The 25734-nt window shown below is 41.6% G+C and overlaps 1 protein-coding gene and 1 pseudogene across 3 annotated transcripts in view; both read left to right on the top strand.

Moving 5' to 3' along the window:
- The first annotated feature begins 1049 nt into the window (after positions 1 to 1049).
- On the top strand, positions 1050 to 24497 carry LOC115169186 (hypoxanthine-guanine phosphoribosyltransferase-like; annotated as a pseudogene).
- LOC115169673 (rho GTPase-activating protein 21) overlaps positions 23870 to 25734 on the top strand; it is a 93696-nt gene continuing 91831 nt past the window's right edge. For 2 of the 3 annotated variants that reach the window (XM_029725546.1, XM_029725548.1), the window contains exons 1-2: positions 23870 to 24096; positions 24842 to 25067. In XM_029725546.1, coding sequence (XP_029581406.1) covers positions 24999 to 25067 — 69 coding nt within the window. In that variant the 5' untranslated portion in view covers positions 23870 to 24096; positions 24842 to 24998. Of the gene's footprint in view, positions 24097 to 24552; positions 24683 to 24841; positions 25068 to 25734 lie in introns of those variants that run through there. The other variant, XM_029725547.1, reaches the window with a different exon arrangement.

The following is a 25734-nucleotide window of genomic DNA, read 5'->3' as shown; positions in this document are numbered from 1 at the left end:
GTTATATTTTTCTCACCCATCTACACACAATACCCATAATGACAAAGTACAAACATGTTTTTAGAAATGTTTGCAAATACATTGAAAACAAAATACAGAAATATATAATTACGTAAGTATTCACACCCCTGAGTCAATACATGTTAGAATCCCCTTTGGCAGCGATTACAGCTGTGAGTCTTTCTGGGTAAATCTCTATAAGAGCTTTGCACACCTGGATTGTACAATATTTGCACATTTATTCTTTTGAAAATTCTTAGCTCTGTCATGTTGGTTGCTGATCGGGCCTCCCGAGTGGCGCAGCGGTCTAAGGCACTGCATCACAGTGCTAGAGGTGTCACTACAAATCCGCGTTTGATCCCAGGCTGTGTCGCAGCTAGCCACGATCGGGAGACCCATGAGGTGGCGCACAATTGGCCAGTGTCGTCCAGGTTAGGGGAGGATTTGGCACTCTAGCGACTCCTGTGGTGGGCTGGGTGCATGCACACTGACATAGTCGCCAGTTGGAATGTGTTTCCTCCGACACAGTGGTGCGGCTGGCTTTCAGGTTAAACGGGCTGTGTATCAAGAAGCAGCGTGGCTTGGCAGGGTCGTGTTTCAAAGGACGCACAGCTCTCGATCTTCGCCTCTCCCGAGTCTGTACGGGAGTTGCAGCAATGGGACAAGACTGTAACTACCAATTGGGTATCATGAAAAGGGGTAAAAAGTGCAAAATAAAATAAAAAGTTGGTTGCTGATCATTGCTGTACAGCCATTTTCAAGTCTTGCCATATATTTACAAGCTGATTTAAGTCAAACTGTAACTAAGCCACTCAGGAACATTCTATGTCATCTTGGTAAGCAACTCCAGTGTATATTTGGCCTTGTGTTTTAGGTTTTTGCCCTGAAAGGTGAATTTGTCTCCAAGTATCTGTTGGAAAGCAGACTGAACCAGGTTTTCCTCTAGGATTTTGCCTGTGCTTAGCTCTATTCCATTTATTACTATCCTAAAAAAACTCCCTAGTCCTTGCCGATGACAAGCATACCCATAACATGATGCAGACACCACCATGCTTGAAAATAAGAAGAGAGGTACTCAGTGATGAGTTGGATTTGCCCCAAACATAGAAGCTTTGTATTCAGGACATAAAGTTAATTTACTTGCCACATTTTTTGCAGTTTTACTTTAGTGCCTTTTGGAATATTTGTATTCTATACAGGCTTCCTTCTTTTCACTCTGTCATTTAGGTTAGTATTGTGGAGTAACTACAACGTTGCTGATCCATCCCCAGTTTTCTCCTATCACAGCCATTTAAAGTCACCATTGACCTTATGGTGAAATCCCTGAGCGGTTTCCTTCCTCTCCAGCAACTGAGTTAGGAAGGACGCCTGTATCTTTGTAGTGACTGGGTGTATTGATACACCATCCAAAGTGTAATTAATAGCTCCACCTTGGTCAAAGGGATATTCAATGTCTGTTTTTTGTTGTTGTTGTTGTTGTTATTTTAGTCTACCAGGTGCCTCATCTTTATGGTTGAATCTGTGTTTGAAATGTACTGCTCGACTGAGGAACCTTAGAGACAATTGTATGTTTGGGGTACAGAGATGAGGTAGTTCATCAAAAATCATGTTAAACACTATTATTGCACACAGAGTGAGTCCATGCAACTTATTATTTTACCTTTATTTAACTAGGCAAGTTAGTTAAGAACAAATTCTTATTTACAATGACGACCTACTCCGGCCAAACCCTAACCCGGACGACGCCTGGCCAATTGTGTGCCGCCTTATGAGACTCCCAATCACGGCCTGTTGTGATACAACCTGGAATCGAATCAGTGTCTGTAGTGATGCCTCTAGTACTGAGATGCAGTGCCTTAGACCGCTGCGACAATCGGAAGCCCCTAATTATGTGACTTGTTAAGCAAATGTTTCCTTCTGAACTTATTTAGGTTTGCCAGAACAAAGGGGCTGAATACTTATTGACTCAAGACATGTCAGCTTTTCATTTTTTATTAATTTGTAAAAATGTCTAAAAACATAATTCCACTTTGACATTAAAGGGTAGGTGTAGATCAGTGACACAAAATCTCAATTTAATACATTTTCAATTCAGACTGTAACACAACAACGTGGAAAAAGTCAAGGGGTGTGAATAATTTCTGAAGGCACTGTATGTTATATTATGAAGTTAATTAAGTAAAAATCTGAGAAATTTGACAGAATTTGGAAGATAAAGTTTTGTATAATGGGTGTTTTGTTCTGGTGTTTTTGTGTTATGTTGTTTGTGAAGTAGAAAAAGTGAACTCATACAGACTACAAGCTTTGAATCATTTAAATTATTTTCAGAAACCCTGGCTGCAACACCATATTAGATTAGTGTTAAATTACTCTATTCTTTAGAGGTGACACACTAAACTGTCTGATAGAAATCAAATGTTTCTCTCTGTTGACATCTGGCTCTCCAGCTGTTGTTACACCCCTGTTTAATAATTACAGCTGCCGTGGACGTGGATGGGCCCACTCCACGCTGCACGGCGCAGGAGGGTGGCCCAGACACCTTGTCCAACCCTCCTAAACAACTCCCAGCAGACGCCACTAATGTGGAGCGACAGAGCTATTCCACAACGGATCTCCTGCTGCTAAACAAAATGAACAAAAAGGATCCCGTACGGTTTTATGGGAGGAGAGAGGGGTCTTGGAATCTTAGAATTTGGCTCATTAGAGTAATCACAAAGACGGATAAAATGAAAGGTGGATTTATATGGTGAAATGTTTAAAAGGAATCATGGAAGAATAGTGTTTGGTTCATGTGTGGGGACAGTGGACCATTAAGCAGAGGTCTGCACTGCAGTTTGGTGTGTGTGTGTGTGTGTGTGTGTAACAGTATAGCTTCTGTCCCTCTCCTCACCCCTACCCGGGCTCGAACCAGGGACCCTCTTCACACATCGACAACAACCACCCTCGAAGCATCGTTACCCATCGCTCCACAAAAGCCGCAAGGGGAACAACTACTTCAAGGTCTCAGAGCAAGTGACGTCACCAATTGAAACGCTATTAGCGCGCACCCCGCTAACTAGCTAGCCATTTCACATCGGTTACACGTGCGTGTGTGTGTGGTGTGGCCCTTTATTATCTATCTAGCAGAGTTCCCTCTTGTGGTGAATGGGTGTACATGCACCACTACATGAGGGGCTCTGTGCAAGTTTGTTTTTATACCGCAAGATGGCAATGTTAATCCATTTCCCTCAGTATAGAGCACGCCAGTTTGTAATCTTAAAAACGGGAAATGAGTTACCTCTGGTTCGTTCAGCCATTCCTATTGGGAAAATGAATGGAGAAAGAATAGAGTTTTGGGATAAACGCTGAAAATAAGGTCTGAGGTTAACACAGGTTTAGGAAATCTTAACGTTTTGTTCTATGAGATAATATCAGTCAGTTAACATGACCTTTATGAATGATGAAGCCTTTTATGTGCTTGATGTGCTTGTTTTATTACATAAACGATTCAAATAAATATATTAAAAAGTGGCATTAGCTGATGAAGATTATCTCATAAAACAAAATGTATAAGATCTCCAGACTCCAGACAAGGACCATATTTTTGGTGTTTATCCAAAAACCCTCCAAAAACTAGATGAATTTGCCCATAGGCTTTGCCCAACAAATCATGGCAGTGTCAGTGCCTAAAAGAAGACACCAATAGTATTGCTCTGGGTGTTTATAGGGATTTTGAAGATTGAAATACTAGCAATTGGATGGATTGTTGATACATCATTCGAATAATAATGTAACTTTTGTGTGTGTTTTTTTTTTCAAGTTTAGCCGTTCACCTATGACTTTCTCTAATGCTTGTATAGGGGATTCTTCCATTATAAAATGGTTTCATGCACCACCGCTGAGGTAGCTCCCTGCCACGATCTCCAACTGACTACTACCTCTCTGAAAACGTCTAACACATCATTGTATTCTCTACAGCACTGTTGGATGGTCGTCATTGACCTTGCATAGGCTTAAACACAGGTATACACTGATTTATAAGGCCATATTGGGTAAAATGTCATTTTATCTCTGCTATTTTTTTGTCAGGTCGGTAAATAAATATCAATTACGGTCCCATTCTAATTTGCTTCTAACAGTACCAAAAATTAGAACAGGTCATGGTAGAAATAGTTTTAGTTACTTAGCTCCATGGTCCTGGAATTCTCTCCTGAACATTTTAAAATTTGATAATCTAGTTTCGTTGGCGGAGTTTAAACACTTGATCGATGTATATATCATAGAAGAGTGTAATTGTCTTTAGGACAGCTGTTTAAGTCAAGACTTTCGTGTTTTTAACGTAAAATGTTTTTGTTGTACTGTATGTGTGTTTATAGTTGTGTTTAATGTTGTGTTAGTGTATGTGTGTTTATAGTTGTGTTTAATGTTGTGTTAGTGTATGTGTGTTTATAGTTGTGTTTAATGTTGTGTTAGTGTATGTGTGTTTATAGTTGTGTTTAATGTTGTGTTAGTGTATGTGTGTTTATAGTTGTGTTTAATGTTGTGTTAGTGTATGTGTGTTTATAGTTGTGTTTAATGTTGTGTTAGTGTATGTGTGTTTATAGTTTTGTTTAATGTTGTGTTAGTGTATGTGTGTTTATAGTTTTGTTTAATGTTGTGTTAGTGTATGTGTGTTTATAGTTGTGTTAATGTTGTGTTAGTGTATGTGTGTTTATAGTTGTGTTTAATGTTGTGTTAGTGTATGTGTGTTTATAGTTTTGTTTAATGTTGTGTTAGTGTATGTGTGTTTATAGTTGTGTTTAATGTTGTGTTAGTGTATGTGTGTTTATAGTTGTGTTTAATGTTGTGTTAGTGTATGTGTGTTTATAGTTGTGTTTAATGTTGTGTTAGTGTATGTGTGTTTATAGTTGTGTTTAATGTTGTGTTAGTGTATGTAAGTTGTTTTGTTTGAAACGTTGTTCCCCCTGCTGCTATTGGACCAGGTCTCTCTTGGAAAAGAGACGTTATCTCAATGAGAAAAACCTGTATAAATATAAGGTAAAATAAAATAAAAACCAATTTGGGTTCCAGAAAAGTGGAGGAATTGTGGTAAAATTGTTTGGAAAAGAAAGCCTGGAATTGTTTGGAAAAGAAAGCCTGCTTGGCTATAGGATGCACCCTGAATTAGTGATCACTTTGATGTGGATACTTGCTGTGAAATATGTTACATATAAATGTGCCTACTACAAACAAACAACCTACTACAAACAAACGAAATGACTTCGGTTGTTTGTTACATAACTATTGCACATGCCTGTTAGATGCCTGGTATGGACTTCACTTGTCACTTAAACTGCATGCAAATATTTGAATGGCTATTATATTTTCCCTCCAAGATCATGACTGGTCAGGTTACAGTTTAGAGCTGTTAAACTATCCAAAACACTACTCTGTGTATCTAGAGGATGTTCGCATCCCGTATGGCATCATCATGGACAGGTCAAATATTTAGCATAAATGCAGGCCTATTTACCAATTTAGTTGGTAAATATGTGACTACTGACATGGGGAAACTACAAGACTTACAAGACTTTTCAGTCGCCCAGTCCTCAATCAGATGTAGGATCTTAATCCAGGGCATTTAAAACTTGTAATGCATTTGTGGTTTAAAAAGGTCATACATCTGTAGTCCTCAGTGGTCAAACAGAACAAAGGACAATTTCTTATCAGGATATTATCAGTGAGTGTGAAGATACAATCCCAATAGCCCAACGATAGATAAACAGAGAGATGGAGGGCATCTTGGAGAGAGCTTGGATTGAGTAACTCCCTCTTATCTTTCAAATACTTGTGTTGCAGGACAGAGTGTCTTGCCCGTAACATCATGGATACCTGGGCGACCATGACATCGTCGTGCTATGTGTGCTGAAAGCCGGGTATCAGTTCTGTGCCGACCTGGTGGAGAGTATCAAAGCACTGAGCCGCAAATCCCACCACACTCTGCCCATTAGTGTCAACTTCATCCGCCTCAAGAGTTATGTGGTAAGGACTTAACCAACTTGTTCTTATTTGATGCTGGACAAGTGGACAGGAAGTTTCACAATGTAGAAAATAAGCCTTTATGATGCATTCAGTCATAAGACTTCCAGATAAAAGTGTAATGGTTTGAGATTGTAGTGTTTCGTTCTCCAGGTCCATGTGTGCCTGGTCATGCCTGTAGTAATTTCCAGCTGGCATATACAGTATGTATATACTATGTATATACATATATACTAAATGCACAGAGTAGTGCATTTAGGCCTACAGGGCCGTTGTACACACTTTATGTTCTATCAGTTTAAAAAAAATAATAATATCCATATTATTATTGTAATTAATGTTGTATTACTGTAAGCTCTTACGCCACACTTGACCAAATCCAAATTAATTCAATTGATTGTTTGTTTTTCTTTCCCTTTCTTGTAGAACGACCAGTCAACAAAGGATCTCCACATCATTGGAGCAGAAGACTTCTCTTTCCTGACTGGAAAGGTGAGTAGCACTGCTATACACAGAAAATATAACACATACCAGACAAGCTGTGAGCAGATATAGTTATGAGCCCTACAAATCCACATACCGAAGATGTTTTGGGTTGCGGTCCTGTCGATGCGTTGGCGGGGGGGGCTCCTGACGAGAGTTTTTCTACGCTAGTACAGGAGTAATAACGGCCTAGTTCACTGACTTGGCAAATAATTAGTATTTATTTATTTAAATTATTTGTTTAAATTAATATATATATATAAAAAAAATTTACTTATCAGTACCCCTACTTCCCGTGGCTATGACCGGTTCTCACTTAAAAAGTCAATGATGTGTCTTGAAAGCAGTTGATATGATCGTGGTGCTTCTCAGTAGTAGTTGTTATTCTGAACTGAGAAAGAGTTGGGCAGTATCTCTAAACAACCAAAAGGTGGCAGTCTTCCCCACATTCAGCCTCCCCAAATTTTGGAGCTGAACTCAAAGACCATGGTTAGTTATGGCCTTGATTAGATTTAATCCACAACCTGGACATGTGACAAAGCTATGACCACATCTTTCCTCTTCTGTCAGGACTAGAATTTATCACTAGTTTCTGGCAAACTGCTGCTACCAATTCTCCTTCCACCCATTAAAGTATATATATTATATTTGCGACATACAACGTTTGTTTGCTTAAATAGCTGCTGATGTCATACTAGAAATTTAGCATCATTGCTCATTGTCTTGGGAGAACAAGACATTGGCTTAGTTAGTCACTATTCTGCAGTGCCTCTAATGTCTGTCTGTCTGTCTGTCTGTCTGTCTGTCTGTCTGTCTGTCTGTCTGTCTGTCTGTCTGTCTGTCTGTCTGTCTGTCTGTCTGTCTGTCTGTCTGTCTGTCTGTCTGTCTGTGTACGTGTCCAGCCATTAATGGGATCATAGGTCAGCGAGGGAAACGCTGCTGACATAAATCAGACACACACACACTGACACAGCCTTTAGAGAGGCGTGGCTCAGGTATTAGTGAGTAAGGAAATGCTGAACCATTGATGAGTTATGGGATGGTGAGTTTAACTAATTTCTCTGTTGCTTTTCTACACAGATCATGTTAGGATTGTGTGTGAAATCATTTACAGTTACTATGTGGTTTATTGTTTCTTTGAGACAGGTACTGACTATTGTACATAGAGTAAAACTGTGAATTGTTAAGTAATTGAGGCCTAGGGAAAGTTGACACAATATCTACCATTGATGTATTGCAGATACTAGCGAGAGATTCCAGTTTCTACCCATATAGTTTACACTGTCTGGATTGAGGATTAAGATTAGTCAATATTTACTGTCTTGAAGAAATGAATGGAACTACTGAGCCCCAGATAGATCAACTCGGCATGGCTTCATTTCTGCTTGATTACATTCTTCACATGAAATTAAAGTACCGTACAGCACTACCACTATATGTGTTTGTTTTCAGGCAGCATGTTTAGGATTGGGATGTCTATTGTCTTCTCTTGAGTCTTGAGAATACCTTAGTTCATATTTGCGTCGAAAGTTCCTCAAATACACATCCATGCTAAATTGCAGACAATGCAGGCGGACAGAGAGCCACAGAGAGAGAAGACACAGACTTTCTAGTCAGATAAGCAAGGCATTATTTAGACATGCCTTGTGTAATCACCAATATAAAGTAATAAGTCTCACACTGCTAGCATTAATAATCAGGAAGAGTTGGATCATGCCCCTGGACGACTGAGTAGAAAGCCCTTGTTTTGTCCAATATGATTGGCCATCTTATTTCTTCTGCAACATGTGATGTCTGGTATTGGCTGGCTGTCCCTGCCTGCATAGGGCAATAGGTCAACAGTGGGAGGCATGCCTCTGATAGACTTTTTGCAATATCAGGAATGTTCAGTTCCTCTGCAACTAGAAGAAAACAAAACTTTTTCATAACGGATCACTTTGTCTAGGGAAAACACTTATTGAGTAGTACTGTATTCTACTTCTAAATCCATGTACTGCTTTTTTGATGCTTACCTTCGTCCGAAATGTGTTTGTGTAACATTATTTTAACATTGATATTTTTCTAACACTCAATATATGATGTGCATAATTACAGGTAACTGCCAAAATAATGGAAACACTTGAGTAAATGAGAGATAGCCGTGGTTCCTGAGTTAATTAAGCAACTAACATTCCATCATGCTTAGAGTCATGGATAAAAATGTTGGGCAGGCCTTACTTTGGCTACCATGGCTATGCCCATAGGATGACAATGCCCCCATCCACAGGGCACAAGTGGTTACTGAATGGTTTGATGAGCATGAACATGGTGTAGACCATATTCCATGGCCATCTGTCACCAGATCTCAACCCAATTGAACACTTACGGGAGATTCTGGAGTAGCGCCTGAGACAGCTTTTCCACCACCATCAACAAAACCCCTAATGATTATATTTATTTTTGGAAGAATGGTGTTGCATCCCTCCAATAGAGTTTCAAGCACTTGCCAAGGTGCTTTGAAGCTGTTCTGGCTCGTGGTGGTCCAACGCCCTATTAAGACACTTTCTGTTGGTGTTTCCTTTATTTTGGCAGTTACCTGTATTTCATGTGGTTATGGAGTCGCTCCCATATGGAGACTTTATTTCCAAAATGCTATATCTACACATTTTTCACATTTGTGTTTTTCATCAGAAATTATTGCTTATGGGCACCATCATGTGTGTGTAAACTATTAGTCTTCTAATTGCTGATCGTCACTGGCCTACACACAAAACCTCTTAATGTCAAAATGGAATTATGTTTTTCGAAATTTGCACAAATTAATTTAAAATGAAAAGCTGAAATGCCAATAAGTTTTCAACCCCTTTGTTATGGCAAGCCTAAAGAAGTTCAGGTGTAAAAAAGCCTTTACAGAATTTTTTTTCTTCTCCAAAACAAGCATCCTGTTTGCAAACAAGGCACTAAAGTAATACTGACAAAATAAATTTGCAAAGCAATTCAACTTTTTTTCCTGAATATAAAGTGTTATGTTTGGGGCAAATCCAACACAACACGTTACTGAGTACCACTCTCCATATTTTCAAGCATAGCGGTGGTTGCTTCATGTTATGGGTATGTTTATAATCAGTGGCGACCCGTCATTCAAGGAAGGGAAGGTAGAGCCCCACATGTTTTGAGCCCCAACTGTTTAGCTTCTTTTTTTTAATACGAATTATATATTTTTCTGACTGTTTTGCATGTTATTTTGGCATTAATACGTGTCACATATCAGTTTGCAAACGATGTAAAATATATATATATATTGTCACGCCCTGACATGAGAGACGGTTTATTTCTCTATTTTGTTAGGTCAGGGTGTGGGGTGGGCATTCTATGTTTTGTATTTCTTTGTGTTGGGCCGAGTATGGTTCCTAATCAGAGGCAGCTGTCTATCATTGTCTCTGATTAGGAATCATACTTAGGCAGCCTTTTCCCACCTGTGTTTTGTGGGTAGTTATTTTCTGTTTTGTATTCGTTACCTGATGGAACTGTTTGGCTTTTCGTTTTGTTTCTTTGTTATAGTGTTTCATTGTTTAATAAATAATATGAACACTTACCACGCTGCGCTTTGGTCCCCTCTCATTGCGACGGTTGTAACAGAACTACCCACCACCAAAGGACCAAGCAGCGTGGTCAGGAGGACTGGACCTGGGAGGAAATCCTGGATGGGGCAGGACCCTGGACAAGGCCTGGGGAGTATCGCTGTCTGCAAGAGGAGATAGAGGCAGCGAAAGCGGAATGGTGATACTGGGAGAAACAAGCAAGGCAACAACGGAAGCCCGAGAGGCAGCGGCAAAAAAATGTTTTGGGGGGGCACACGGCGAGATTGAAGAAGTCGGGGTTGAGACCTGAGCCAATTCCCCGTGCTTACCGTGGGGAGCGAGTGACTGAGCAAGCACCGTGTTATGCGGTGATGCGCACTGTGTCGCCAGTGCTCACTCACAGCCCGGTGCGCTCGGTGCAAGCTCCTCACAGTTGCCGTGCTAGAGTTGGCCGTCAGCCAGGAAGAAGTGTGCCGGCTCAGCGTGTCTGGTCTCCAGTGCGTCTCTTCGGCCCAGGTTATCATTCGCCTGCTCTATGCACGGTACCCCCCGTTCACCAGCACAGCCCAGTTCGTCCTGTGCCAGCGCTCCGCCCTTGCTGGGCTAAATTAAACATCCAGCCAGGACGGGTTGTGCCAGCCCTAAGCTCCAGACCTCCAGTGCGCCTCCACGGCCCAGTATACCCTGTGCCTGCTCTGCGCACCCAGTCTCCTGTGCGTCTCCCCAGTCCGGTGAGACCGGTTCCAGCTCCACGTAGGAAGCCTCCGGTGATGATCTATGGCCCAGAGCCTGTAGTGATGATCCATGGCACGAAGCCTCCAGTGATGATCCATGGCCCAGAGCCTGTAGGGATGATCCATGGCACGAAGCCTCCAGTGATGATCCATGGCCCAGAGCCTGTAGGGATGATCCATGGCACGAAGCCTGTAGGGATGATCCATGGCCCGGAGCCTGTAGAGATGATCCATGGCACGAAGCCTCCAGTGATAATCCATGGCCCGGAGCCTGTAGGGATAATCCATGGCAAGAAGTCTGTAGGGATGATCCATGGCACGAAGCCTCCAGTGATAATCCATGGCCCGGAGCCTGTAGGGATAATCCATTTCAAGAAGCCTGTAGGGATGATCCATGGCCCGGAGCCTGTAGGGATAATCCATGGCAAGAAGTCTGTAGGGATGATCCATGGCCTGGAGCCTGTAGAGATGATCCATGGCACAAAGCCTCCAGTGATGATCCATGGCGCTGAACCTGTAGTGATGATCCATGGCACGGAGCCTGCAGAAAATAAATGGTATGGAGCTAAGCACAGGCAAATCCTAGAGGAAAACCTGGTTCAGTCTCCTTTCCACCAGACACTGGGAGATTAATTCACCTTTCAGCAGGACAATAACCTTAAACACAAGGCAAAATCTAAATGACATATTTATGTATTTCATTTTCAATAAATTTGCTAACATTTCTAAAAACATGTTTTCACTTTGTCATTATGAGGTAGTGTGTAGATGGGTGAGAAAAAAAGATTGAATCAATTTTGAATTCAGGCTGTGACACAGCAAAATGTGGAATAAGTGAAGTGGTATGAATATTTTCTGAAGGCACTGTGTATTCATTGTTTAGCTGTACCCCAAGATGGTGCCGGCAGAGAGGGCCGCCTCGCTTCTAGTCATTAGGAAACTTTGAAGTATTTTGTTTTTTAATGTATTATTTCTTACATTGTCAGCCCAGAAAATCTTAAGTGTTATTACATACAGCCAGGAAGAACTATTGGATATCAGAACGACGTCAACTTACCAGCATTATGACCAGGAATTCGACTTTCCCGAAGCGGATTCTTTGTCCGAACCCCCCAGGGCATCTGAACTGATTCCAGAGGCTGACCCAAAACAACGTCACTGTCACGTCCTGACCATAGTAAGATGTGATTTTCTATGGTAGAGTAGGTCAGGGCGTGACAGGGGGTGTTTTGTGTTTTTCTATGTTTTCTGTTTCTATGTTCTTAGGTTCTAGTTTTTGTATTTCTATGTTGGCTTGTTTGGGATGATCTCCAATTGGAGGCAGCTGGTCCTCGTCGTCTCTAATTGGAGATCATATTTAAGTAGGGGTTTTTCTTCCTGGATTTTTGTGGGTGATTATATTTTTGAGTAGTGTTTGTTTCTCTGCGTCACGGTTTGTTGTTTTGTCAAGTCAGTTTATTTATGTATTGCAAAGTTTCACAAATTAAATAAATAGTGGAACTACACACACGCTGCACCTTGGTCCTCTCCTTTCGACAGCCGTGACAGTCGCCGCAGAAGAGGTAGACGGAGAGGTCTATTGATCAGACTTTGGAGGCGCACACACCACCCTGCGCATCCGAGCATATTACTCGCTAATTTCCAGTCTCTAGATAACAAGGTAGACGAAATTAGGGCAAGGGTTGCTTTCCAGAGAGACATCAGGGATTGTAACATACTCTGTTTGTAATGCGTCTGTGTGTAGCTGGTGAGATGAGTCAGGCGAAGGACAGCAGATATGAGCAATGAAAGCAATTTACTCAATAATATAACAATACACATCGTATAAATACAAGGCCACAAAATACGGACCGCAATACAATAAAAAATTACTCACAAACAAACATGGGGGAACAGAGGGTTAAATAATGAACAAGTAATTGGGGAATTGAAAGCAGGAGTGTAAGACAAAGACAAAACAAATGGAAAATGAAAAGTGGATCAGCGATGGCTAGAAGGCCGGTGACCTCGACCGCCGAACACCGCCCGAACAAGGAGAGGGACCGACTTCGGCGGAAGTCGTGACACTGTTTCACGGAAACATGGCTCTCTCTGGATATGCTGTCGGAGTCGGTACAGCCACCGGGATTCTTTGTGTGTCACGCCGACAGAAATAAACATCTCTCCGGGAAGAAGAAGGGCGTGGGTGTATGTTTCATGATTAACGACTCATGGTGTAATAACAACATACAGGAACTCAAGTCCTTTTGAGCACCTGACCTAGAATTCCTCACAATCAAATGCCGACCGTAATATCTCCCAAGAGAATTCTCGTCGGTTATTGTCACAGTTGTATATCCCCCCTCAAGCCAATACCACGACGACCCTCCAGGAACTTCACTGGACTTTATGCAAACTGGAAACCATATATCCCGAGGCTGCATTTACTGTAGCTGGGGAATTTTAACAAAGCAAATTTGAGAACAAGGCTACCTAAATTCTATCAGCATATTGATTGTAGTACTCGCTCTGGCAAAACTCTGGATCACTGCTACTCTAACTTCCGCGATGCATACAAGGCCTTCCCCCAACCTACCTTCGGCAAATCTGACCACGACTCCATTTTGCTCCTCCCTTCCTATAGGCAGAAACTCAAACAGGATGTACCCCTGACAAAGACTATTCAACGCTGGTCTGACCAATCGGAATTCACGCTTCAAGAATGTTTTGATCACGAGGACTGGGACATGTTCCGGGTAGCCTCAGAGAATAACATTGACAAAAACATGGATATGATGACTGAGTTCATCAGGAAGTATATAGGAGATGTTTTACCCGCTGTGACTATTAAAACCTACCCTAACCAGAAACCATTGATAGATGGCAGCATTCGTGCAAACCTGAAAGCGCGAACCACTGCATTTAACCATGGAAAGTTGACTTGGAATATGGCCGAATACAAACAGTGGAGTTATTCCATCCGCAAGGCAATCAAACAAGCGAAATGTCAATATAGAGACAAAGTGGAGTCGCAATTCAACAGCTCAGACACGAAACGTATGTGGCAGGGTCTACAGAAAATCACGGACTACAAAAAGAAAACTAGCCATGTCACGGACACAGATGTCTTGCTTCCAGACAAACTAAACACCTTCTTTGCCCGCTTTGAGCATAAAACAGTGCCACCGACGCGGCCCGCTACCAAGGACTGTGGGCTCTCCTTCTCCATGGTCGACTTGAGTAAGACATTTAAACGTGTTAACCCTCGCAAGGCTGCCGGCCCAGACGGCATCCCTAGCCGCATCCTCAGAGCATGCGCGGACCAGCTGGCTGGTGTGTTTACGGACATATTCAATCTCTCCCCATTCCAATCTGCTGTCTCCACAAGCTTCAAGATGGCCACCATTGTTCCTGTACCCAAGAAGGCAAAGTTAACTGAACTGAATGACTATCGCCCTGTAGCACTCACCTCTGTCATCATGAAGTGCTTTGAGAGACTATTCAAGGATCATATCACCTCCACCTTACCTGTCACCCTAAACCCACTTCAATTTGCATACCGCCCAAATAGGTCCACAGACGATGCAATCGCCATAACACTGCACACTGCCCTATCCCACCTGGACAAGAGGAATACCTATGTAATGCTGTTCATTGACTACAGATCAGCATTCAAAACCAAAGTACTCTCCAAGCTCATCATTAAGCTCGAGGCCTTGGGTCTCAACCCGCCCTGTGCAACTGGGTTCTGGAATTCCTGACGGGCCGCCCCCAGGTGGTGAAGGTAGGAAACAACATCTCCACTTCGGTGATCCTCAACACTGGGGCCCCACAAGGGTGCGTGCTCAGCCCCCTTCCTGTACTCCCTGTTCACCCATGACTGCGTGGCCAAGCACGCCTCCAACTCAATCATCAAGTTTGCAGACGACACAACAGTAGTATGCTTGATTACCAACAACAACGAGACAGCCAATAGGGAGGAGGTGAGGGCCCTCGGAGTGCGGTGTCAGGAAAACAACCTCTCACTCAACATCAACAAAACAAAGGAGATGATCATGGACTTCAGGAAACAGCAGCGGGAATACCCCCCTATTCACATCGACGGGACCGCAGTGGAGAACGTGGAAAGTTTTAAGTTCCTCTGCGTTCATGGACAAACTGAAATGGACCACCCACACAGACAGTGTGGTGAAAAAGGCGCAACAGCGTCTCTTCAACCTCAGGAGGCTGAAGAAATTTGGCTTGTCACCTAAAACCCTCACAAACTTCTACAGATGCACAATTGAGAGCATCCTGTTGGGCTGCATCTGGTACGGCAACTGCAGGGCTCTCCAGAGGGTGGTGCAGTATGCACAATGCATCACAGGGGGCAAACTACCTGCCCTCCAGGACACGTACAGCACTCGATGTCATAGGAAGGCCAAAAAGATCATCAAGGACAACAACCACCCAAGCCACTGCCTGTTCACCCCACTACCATCCAGAAGGCGAGGTCAGTACAGGTGCATCAAAGCTGGGACCAAGAGACTGAAAAATAGCTTATATCTCAAGGCCATCAGACTGTTAAACAGCCATCACTAACACAGTGAGGCTGCTGCCTACATACAGACTTGAAATCATTGGCCACTTTAATAAATGGATCACTAGTCACTTTAATAATGCCACTTTAATCATGTTTACATATCTTGCATTACTCATCTCATATGTATATACTGTATTTTATAACATCTATTGCATCTTGCCTATGTCTCTCGGTCATTGCTTATCCATATACTATTTATATGTATATATTCTTATTCCATTCCTTTACTTAGATTTGTGTGTATTGGGTAGTTGTTGTGGAATTGTTAGATTACTTGTTAGATATTGCTGCACTGTCAGAACTAGAAGCACAAGCATTTCGTTACACTCGCAATAACATCTGCTAACCATGTCTATGTGACCAATAAAATTTGAATGGATTTGATTTAATGGAATGTTCGCATTCTGTATATTTGACTGTGATGCATGGTTGTCTCACCTAGCTATCTTAAGATGAATGCACTTACTGCAAGTCGCTCTGGATAAGAGCATGTGCTAATTGACAAAAATGTCTAATGTAAAGGTTTTACATACAGATGTCATATTAAATAATTATTTTTAAACATTTTGTAAATACTGATTTCACAAATGTATCATTTGTACAGTTCTTTATTGCAAATGTAGTTATTTGTTACATTTGACTGTGTAAAACATAATAGTACTACTTATTTATCTGAGAGTGAGGCGGCTAAAAAGCATTTTGCAAAAAAAACTTGATTATGTGTCTCTGAAATGAAACCATCAAGTGATTAGATTTTAAGCTAATACATGTCTGTCATTGAACAACCCCATGCCGTGATTAGATGGTGAAGAAATACACCAGTCTTTAATTATTTATTTAAACAATAAAAGAGAATTTACCAACATTTACGAAAATGGATATATAGCGTTTTGGAAAGAAAGTCTTCATACTGTGTGCACATATTACAAATCTGTCTCAACCAAGTTTTTCAGTCAATGTTATCTTGGTATGCATGTGCAGCAGTGTGGTAGATTGTAGGTAGATTGTAGATAGATTGTAGATAGATTGTAGATAGATTGTAGATAGGTCTTTACCATTCCTACCCATGCATAACTGCTTCCTTTCTCTTTTCTCTCTTACAAAAATAATATCCTAATCGTGGAGGTGAGTCAACATGCGTATTTCCTTCCTCTCCTCTATTGGAGTCTCTGAGTACATCCATCAAATACTCTATAACTTTCTCCAGATGTTTATCAAAGTCATGGGGAGTGGAGGACATTGCCTCATAGCTCTCATTCTCTGTATGTAGGTCTGAGTTCTACCAGACCAGGGCCATATTCATTAGGCACCAAACAGAACAAAACAGACTGAAACAAGGAAGGACTACACAAACTTATCCAATTAGAAAAGCTCATTATCGTTTACCAATGCCTATGTCATCGAATGCCATAAATGACTGTATGACAAGAATGGCTCCCATTGCATTTGTTGCATTGATGGATTATAGGGAAATGTGTTCGATGTCATCCCCCTCACAAATCACCCCCCAACACACATGAACATACACACACACACACGTGTCACATTATGAATAGAGGGGCCACACAACAGAGCCACACAATGCAGCTTCCCCTTCACCCCAAGCTGAACGACTTAAACCACCAGTGTCCACCAGTGGTGTTCAGGGTCAGATGGGTTTCTGTGTTACCCTGGGTCACACTTTGGTTGTCCTCTTTTTAACCGTGGGTTCAGACTGCTCAGTGCAACTGGGGCTACACACATAGCTACTGTACACACATGCACACACACAAACCCACACTCTCTTGTGCGCATGCACACTCACATATAATTTCTTTTTTAGAGCACTCTTATTTGTTTTGTTAGTGTGAAATACCAGTGAGCTCTCAGCTTGGTGTATTTTTGATTTTGAGTGTTGACAGCCAGTATCATAGTCATGCTGCTAAAGTTCTTCTGTGTTTTTTGTCCCCTGCAGGCCATTGTAGACACAGGCAAGATAATGAAGACTCTCCTTAAACAGGTGGAGGCCTTTAGGCCCAAGAGGATCAAAGCAGCAGGGTGAGTCCTGGCATAGAAACACTAACACCACAACATACCAGGTGACCCACGCCAAGTCACTCAATTTCCTGTATACAGTCTAGACAGAAGGATGCAGAGGAGTATTTCTGTCTGTAATAAAGCCTTTTTGTGGGCCTGGATCCCCAGTGAATTCATATTCCTATTGTCCCTTGAATTGAAACAAATTCTGCTTTTCTAATAAAAGGGAATTGCACTGTTTCGGGAGGAGAATGTGCTTCACTGCCGTTGTTCATCTGATTTTCAGGATTTACTCAACTTAAATTCATCCATGATATAGAACAGGATATGAGACATTGCAATTAGATAACCAGCTCTGTAATTTACTGTATACAAACATCTATCTATATGCCATTTAGCAGGCACTTTTATCCCAAGCAACTTACAGTCATGTGTGCAGAATTTTTTTAACATATGGGTGGTCCCAGGAATAGAACCCACTACCTTGCCATTGCAAGCACCATGCTCTACCAACTGAGCTACAGAGGACCAGTCAATGCATGGTTTTTCCTTCATAGAAAATAAAGTGTCTTTATGTAAGCTTTTTGTACTTTACTTTGGCCACTATATACTGCTGCTCACCAGATTAAAACCCACTGTTCATCATGTCTCACTTAGGCCTTACCATGTATCAAGCTGTTGATACATTCAAATCCAAAAGTCATACCTTATTCAACCAAAATAATCGTGTGATGATAGTATACCATAGTCATGGCATATTTCATATCCCTGGGCGACTATTACATGACAACACAACTCTAAAATTGTTGTCTTCATTTTCTGTCCTTTCCCAGTTTTTTGGTCATAAACACCTGGTCTTCCTGGAAGCTTTTTAGGGTTCTGGTTGTTTCATCTTGTAGTGGAGGAACAGGTCAAAGAGACAACTTTACAAGGTTTGAACTTGCCTCAGCAGACTTTGACCTGGTAAATGCAGTGAAAAACTAGGCCAGCAGCAGAAAGAATAGAGATACTCAAAGGAACAAAAGAGAGCAAGTTGTATGTGAACTGCTGGGTCCATTGTATACATCTGACATAGGATTCCACAGTGTTAAGCAGCGGGACAAGCAGTGTTATAAAATCAAAAAGGTTTTGTCTGTTTACCTGCTAGTGAACTCTCTTATTGTATTTGATAAGTGATTGCCTCTCCATATAAAATGTTACAGCAGACAATTGAGACATTCAAGACTACTATCAATGTCAACCTATTCCAGATGTATACATTGTTGGTTATGTCATGTTACTTACACCTCTAAAATAGAGCTGGCCCTACATGCCCATAAAATGTAAGTATCTCTTCTTGCCACCACAGCCCCTCGCAGAACCGTTGGAAGTAGAACTGGCAGCCGTTGGCGGTAGAACTGGACAGGCAGGGCAGCATTGTGAAAGTCCCTTGGCCAGGATGACCTCCTTGACAAAAGCCACCAATCCCAGGAACAGGTGGTCCCTTCTGTTGGGAAGGAATGAAAGGGACATTTCTCTGGGCCTTGAGAAAAACAGCACTTTTAAGTCCCTCCTTTCAGGTTTGTGTGTGAGTGCAAGTGTGTGAGTATGAGCGTGTGTAAAATTGAACAAATTATAACACAGACCATGTCATTTTAATTCTCCCCCAAACATATCTAATTATTAAAGGTTAAACTAGCACCTACATCAAAGTACTCTGAAAAAGCAAAATTGTAGAACCTACATGCTGTAATTCCAGTACAGTTCAGTCAGAGACCCCAACCAAAGAGGGTAATGATGATTGTATTGGATGGTGGGAACTGTGCATGTCTCTCTCTCATTCTCTCATACAGTGGGAATACACATTCCACAGCCACTACCATCCACATGCCAATCCCTTCTCGACCCCACTGAACCAACCACCACGTGACTATTGTAATCTGGCCAAGGAGTTGTATAGGTGTATGAGTGTTTGTATAGGTGTTTGTGTGACATACATTTTCGTATTGGTCCCCCGTGGGAATTGAACCCACAACCATAGCATTGCAATGGTCTACCAAATGAGCCACATCATCACATCACATCATCACAAACCAATTGATGTCTCAATGTACTCAATTAGTGTATTGGTCATTGTTTTCTTCATGGTGATGGAAAGTCTACAGGTACAAACCTAGATGACCAGCCTATGTACAATACAGTAATGTACATTTACATTAAGTGGTTTGTAAATGTACATTACTGTATTACTGGTTTGTAAATGTACATTACTGTACAGTATTAATTGCAACTTGTTATGCAATTAATACTGCATAACAAGTTGTTGTTTTTTAATTTTATTTGATCAAGAAAAATGTTTTATTTGATGTGGATGTTTTGTGTCTTTGCTCATAACTTTGCACCTTTTGATGTAAATGTTTGAGGACAGGGTTTTGTACTTTCTGGATCCCATTAGAATGACAATTGCAGAAAAAGGGACAGGGCAACAACTATTACAATTCCAACTATAGAATCCTGTAAGATACTGTTCTTAATTATACAACTACCTTTTTTGCCAAAGCAGAGATGCTGAAAAAACTGTTGGTCCGCTAGTATTAGTAAAAGCCCAGTGCACTACTTTTGTGAAAAAATATTTATTTCAAACATTTTTTTTTATTCATACTTTTTTTCTTCTGATTTCTCAGGGGGTTCTGCAGCATTTCAGAACAATTTTAGTCCTCTGAGTTGTATCACTTTGAGTGCCCCAAAAGTTAAAAAGTCCAAAAGGTTTCTGCCTCACTAGCTAGGTTTCCATCCAATTGGTGACAGATCTTTATGCCTATATTCTAAAATCTGCATAAAGACAATATGCACATTTTCCCACCAGTGGGAAACTAATTTTACAGACACAAAAAAATCCCACCATGTCGAACGAACAAATGATCTGTCGGCATTTATAAAATCTACCGAAACTGCTGGTTTATTAACCACGTTTTCATCCACAGTTTTTATTCATATAAATAAAATCAAGATGTGATGGAAACAGGAAGTTTCGGTACAATTTTATAAATGCAGACAGATAATGTGTTTGTTCGACATGGTGGGATCTTTTTGTGTCAGTAGAATTTATTTTGCGAGAAATGCCAGTGGAAATGCCTTTATGGGCAAATATTTATATATTAACCATCATATGGAAGTAAACTTGGAGTCACATTAAGATATGGTGTGTGGTCCTCCCATGATGACTCCGGAAACCATGCAGTTTATTAGGTTACAGATTAAATAAATGATGATGAACTTCACAGGGTGGTGAAAGTGCACGGTGATCTTGATGCTCGTTTCCAATAAATATTGAGAGTATATTCTGGTGACATGACGTTTGACTGCCATTTGGCAAATAAAAATATTCTCACTCTTATCCATAATAATCTTATCATGCAGACTAGTTTACCCACACAGCCTACCCACACTATATCTGCGAGCTGTTGGCTAGAGAGCACGTGTAAAGACCAGAGTAGGCGCATTTGCTATTTAACGCAACAGTTTTTGTGGCAAAACTATCGGTAGAGTTGATTTTTATTCGGAACATGAAAATGTAAGTGAAAAAGTACATTGTGTGCACTACATCATCACACACTGATATTTATCCACAACAAGTCTATTTGGTGGAAACACACCACTGGTGGGAAAATTCTCATATTTTCTTTATGCAGATTTTTGAACATTTGCATTAAAATCTGTAGCCAATTTGATGGTAACCTAGCAAGTGGAATAACAAAAACACCACCTCATGCGGCTTTGTAAGGAGTCATACGATTGGTCGAATTTTAAAGCAGAAGTTTCTACGATGATTGTGATTGGCCGGGAGCCGTGAACGCTTTTGTCCAGAACCCATTATGGCGTTTTAGGTGTCAAGCTTATGGTCATGTGGCAGCAGTGTGTAGGAGGGAGATTCCTAGATATGAGAAGTGTGCAGGAGGACATCAGACAAAGGAATTTGTAGTATTGGTGGAAAAAGTTGTGTGTGTAAACTGTAGGGGTACCCATGGTGCCGGAGATCAGAGGTGTGCTGTCAGAGAAAGGCGGGTTGAGGTTGCCACGATCAGAGTAGTGCAGAAGGTGTCATATGCTGAGGCAGTGAAGAGAGTGGTAGAGGAAGGTGGGTCTAGGGTGAGGGATCCTAAGAGGATCCCTGTGAGTAGGCCGAGGTGAACAGAGAGTGAAAGGAATAACGTGCTTCAGTAAGGTTGTTTTTTTGCGTTCATGGCCATGGTTGTTAATTGTACCGCAGGAATGGAACAGACATCACAGAGGATAGATGTCTTGGTGGCAGCTGCAGAGTACTTGGGTGCAGTGGCAGATTTAGGTTTAGGCGACATGGGCAGCCGCCCGGGGCGGCATCTTGCAGGGGGTGGCACGGGGCGCCCGCATAAAAAAAATCGGAATGGTGACATCAATCATCAGGTTTGCAGACGACACAACAGTAGTTGGCTTGATCACCATCAACGACTAGATGGCCTGCAGGGAGGAGGAGAGGGCACTCGGAGTGTGGTGTCAGGAAAACAACCTCTCACTCAACGTCAACAAAACAAAGGAGATGATTGTGGACTTCAGGAAACAGCAGAGGCAGCACCCCCCTATCCACATTGAAGGGACAACAGTGGAGAACGTGGAAAGTTTTAAGTTCCTGGGCGTACACATCACAAACAAACTGAAACGGTCCACCCACACAGACAGTGTGGTGAAGAAGGAGCAACAGCGCGTGTTCAACCTCAGGAGGCTGAAGAAATTACAGATACACAATCAAGAGCATCCTGTCGGGCTGTATCACCGCCTGGTACGGCAACTGCACCGCCCTCAACCGCAAGGCTCTTCAGAGGGTGCTGCAGACCGCAGCACAACACATCACAGGGGGCAAACTACCTGCCCTCCATGACACATACAGCACCCGATGTCACAGGAAGGCCAAAAAGATCATCAAGGACAACAACCACCCGAGCCACTGCCTGTTCACACCGCTATCATCCAGAAGCCGAGGTCAGTACAGGTGCATCAAAGCTGGGACCGAGAGATTAAGAAACAGTTTCTATCTCAAGGCCATCAGACTGTTAAACAGCAATCACTAACTCAGAGAGACTGCTGCCTACATTGATACCCAATCACTGGCCACTTTAATAAATGAATCACTAGTCACTTTAAACAATGCAACTTTAAATAATGCCACTTTAATCATATTTACATATTTTACATTACTCATATCACATGTATATACTGTATTTTATACCATCTATTGCACCTTGCCTATACCGCTCGGCCATCGCTCATCCATATACTTATATGTACATATTCTCATTCACCCCTTTAGATTTGTGTGTATTAGGTAGTTGTTGTGGAATTGTTAGATTACTTGTTATATATTACTGCACTGTCGGAACTTGAAGCACAAGCATTTCGCTACACTCACATTAACATCTGTTAACCATGTGTATGTGACCAATAAAATTTGATTTGCGCGGTCGGTTTTCTATCGCTCATTTGCACGTCACGTCAATGATATCATGTCACTGTGTGGGACTGTGGGTCAATTAACCTTGTCGGAGTGGGCGCCCTGATTCTAGTTTGTGAGCTAGGCAGGCTACTGCCTGGGAAGGTCTCCCACCCAGAAGTACGAGATGGGGAGGGGAGCGGGGGTAGGTTGACCTCAGGTCTCCCCACTGGAAGCCTGAGGTAGGGGGAGCGGGGGAATCTATCAAATAGCGCACCTCTAACTTTGTACAGTACTAATCAGCAATTAGTAAAATCAGTCACACTACGAAATGCAACCAAATAAACCACAATTCATTCATAATACTGTGAATATGTAGTTTCACAAACATATTGTTGCATTTTTTTCTGGTTTGTGCAAAATTGTTAATAATAATATAAAACCAGTCTGCACACCACCAAGGTGAATTGGTTTAGTCTTGACTCTTGGTTGACAGTGTTGGGGGATGGATAATGTATTGATGCTCGAGTGCCAAATCAACACAATTTTGTTTCTATTTGTCTTTGTTACTTCTTTTTGATATTTATGAGTCTTATTTTTGTATATATTTTTTATATGTATATAGTTTTAAATGTTATGATTATTTATTTGTGTTGTTCCAAATGTCTGAATAAAAATATCATTTTTTTGTGTTGGCGGGGGGCGCTGAACGGGGGGTTCGCCCAGGGAGCCATACAAGCTAGAACCGCCAGTGCTTGGGTGTACGAGATTTTACTGCAGAAGAGTTACAAGATGTTTTGAATTATAGTGTCCCATCCTCCCAGTCTGCTGGCCTGGAGTAGGATCAGATGAGGCAAAATTAGCAGAATAGTGGTGAGGTTTTAATGGGTGCAGGGTTAGTTGGTAGGGCAATAAATCAATAAAATCCATGTATTTTACAGTGTGATGAAGTCATACTACAGAATAATAGGCTGATACACAGCCAATACAGTAGTCGGCGGCATGGCCCTAGACATTTGTTTGCGGACCGTCATAATACCAAAGAAGAAGAAGAAGCCTTGCCGGGAGTGGCGCTGGCGAAAAGAGGATGGTCTTTGGCATTCTGGAAGACTTGAACTAAATTCTAACTTCCAGCAGCCGCGTGTCTCCCAGGAGTTCGGATGGGATACATCTGTGACTGTATTTCGTTAGGATATGGAAATATGATTGAAACTGACACTGGGCCAGAATTTTATTTGAGTGATTTTTTCATGTGAAATAAATACGTTTCAACACAGTCTGTAACGTCGCTTTTCACAACAGGTAGGTTTACTTTAGCCCATTAAATAGCATGCTAACGTTAGCTAGCTACCTACTAGCTAACTTAGTCACATTGCACGGATATTGATTTTTTTAATGGCAACTACAAACTTCTGAAGAATAGCCAGCTAGCTTGTTAGTTAAACAGGTTCCACACGTTTGTTTTGTAATGTTAGATGTAGCTAGCTAACTACACCTCTGACAACTTGCTGTATCGTGTCATCTGAACGTTCTCCCACCCCACAACGAAGTTGTTTGTTGAGGAAAACTTTGGCTTCTTTGTATTGATCGGATCCAGCTAAATTAACGGAGTTCAGCCAGGGCAGGAAAAGAATCGGCGACCAACGTAACGACATGCCTGTGTTTTTACCACTTGACCTGTTTTACTTTATCAGATTAGAAAATAACTAGACTTATAGTACGGTGACCAGTGAAATTCGGTCCGAGCACAATAACAACAGGGTGGCAAGTTTTGCCTCACGAGTTCGTTACTAACGTTAGTCCGCGAGCGAGTCGCATCGATCGGCTTTGCCTCCTGCCTACTCACTTGTTGCTTGGCTTGCTGGTAATAACCTAGCGTATTAGAAAGGTAATAGCAAGCACATTTTTGCACTAACCTTAGTTATCATTTTCAACTATGTTTATCAATGTTTGTTAGCTACAATTGGAATATAAATTGTATTGTGTATTTCAATACAGCAGTCACTAATGCAATTCGTTAATTCAAATAAACTTGTTTCACATTCAGCTCAACAATTTGGACCAGATACGAGAACATGGATTACGGTGTGAACTGGAGAGACGAATCTTAACGTTACTTGGAAGACTCGACTGCTGTCTATTTGCTGAGATCTAAAGCTTTCGATGTGTGCACTAAAGGATTGTCACCTCTTATATGAAGTGAAATGATGGCGTCACGTTGGGAAGGTCCATTTGATGAAGAGGAGAGACTGACCAGACCTTCTTTGTGCAAGGTACATAAGCCCCACTCAAATTCATGCCCACAATTCCAACATTTTACCACCTTAAAGGTTGTTTTTGGGTGATCCAAAGTTCTTCTCATGGAAATTGGGATCCTGGAGATGATCAATTAGATGTAGGTTAAGCTACAGGTAACTGCCAAAATAAAGGAAACACTTGAGTAAATTATGGGGATACAAAGTATATCGAAAGCAGATGTTCCTGAGTTAATTAAGCCATTAGCATCCCATCATGCTTAGGGTAGGGTCATGTATAAAAATGCCCAGTTGCCCATTATTTTGGCTACCATGGCTAGAAGAAAAGATGCCAGTTTCAAAATCTGCTCACTTGCAAATATTCCACTAAAATAGATTTTGACACAATAGGAGTAGGCCTAACCTAAGCTTAGTTCTCAACCCAGTTAAGGTCAGCCTGTTCCACCAACCTCAGCTCACTTAAGCCTAGTGTATGTTCTTTTAATCCAATCTATGTCCATTTAACCCAGTAAAATCTATTTTATCATGGGTCATTTTGACCAATCACTGATATTGGAGTGTTTAACTGCTGTGTCTCTAGAGCAGACGAAACATACTATAGTGATGCATCCAGTGTAGTTTTTATCCACAGTTAGTGTGCCACTAGTGAATGGGTTGTTTTTCTCTGAGGAGCCCTAACCTATAA

Source organism: Salmo trutta, chromosome 31 (assembly GCF_901001165.1).
Source record: "Salmo trutta chromosome 31, fSalTru1.1, whole genome shotgun sequence".
Lineage (NCBI taxonomy): Eukaryota > Metazoa > Chordata > Actinopteri > Salmoniformes > Salmonidae > Salmo > Salmo trutta.
This window is presented reverse-complemented; position numbering and strand designations above follow the sequence as displayed.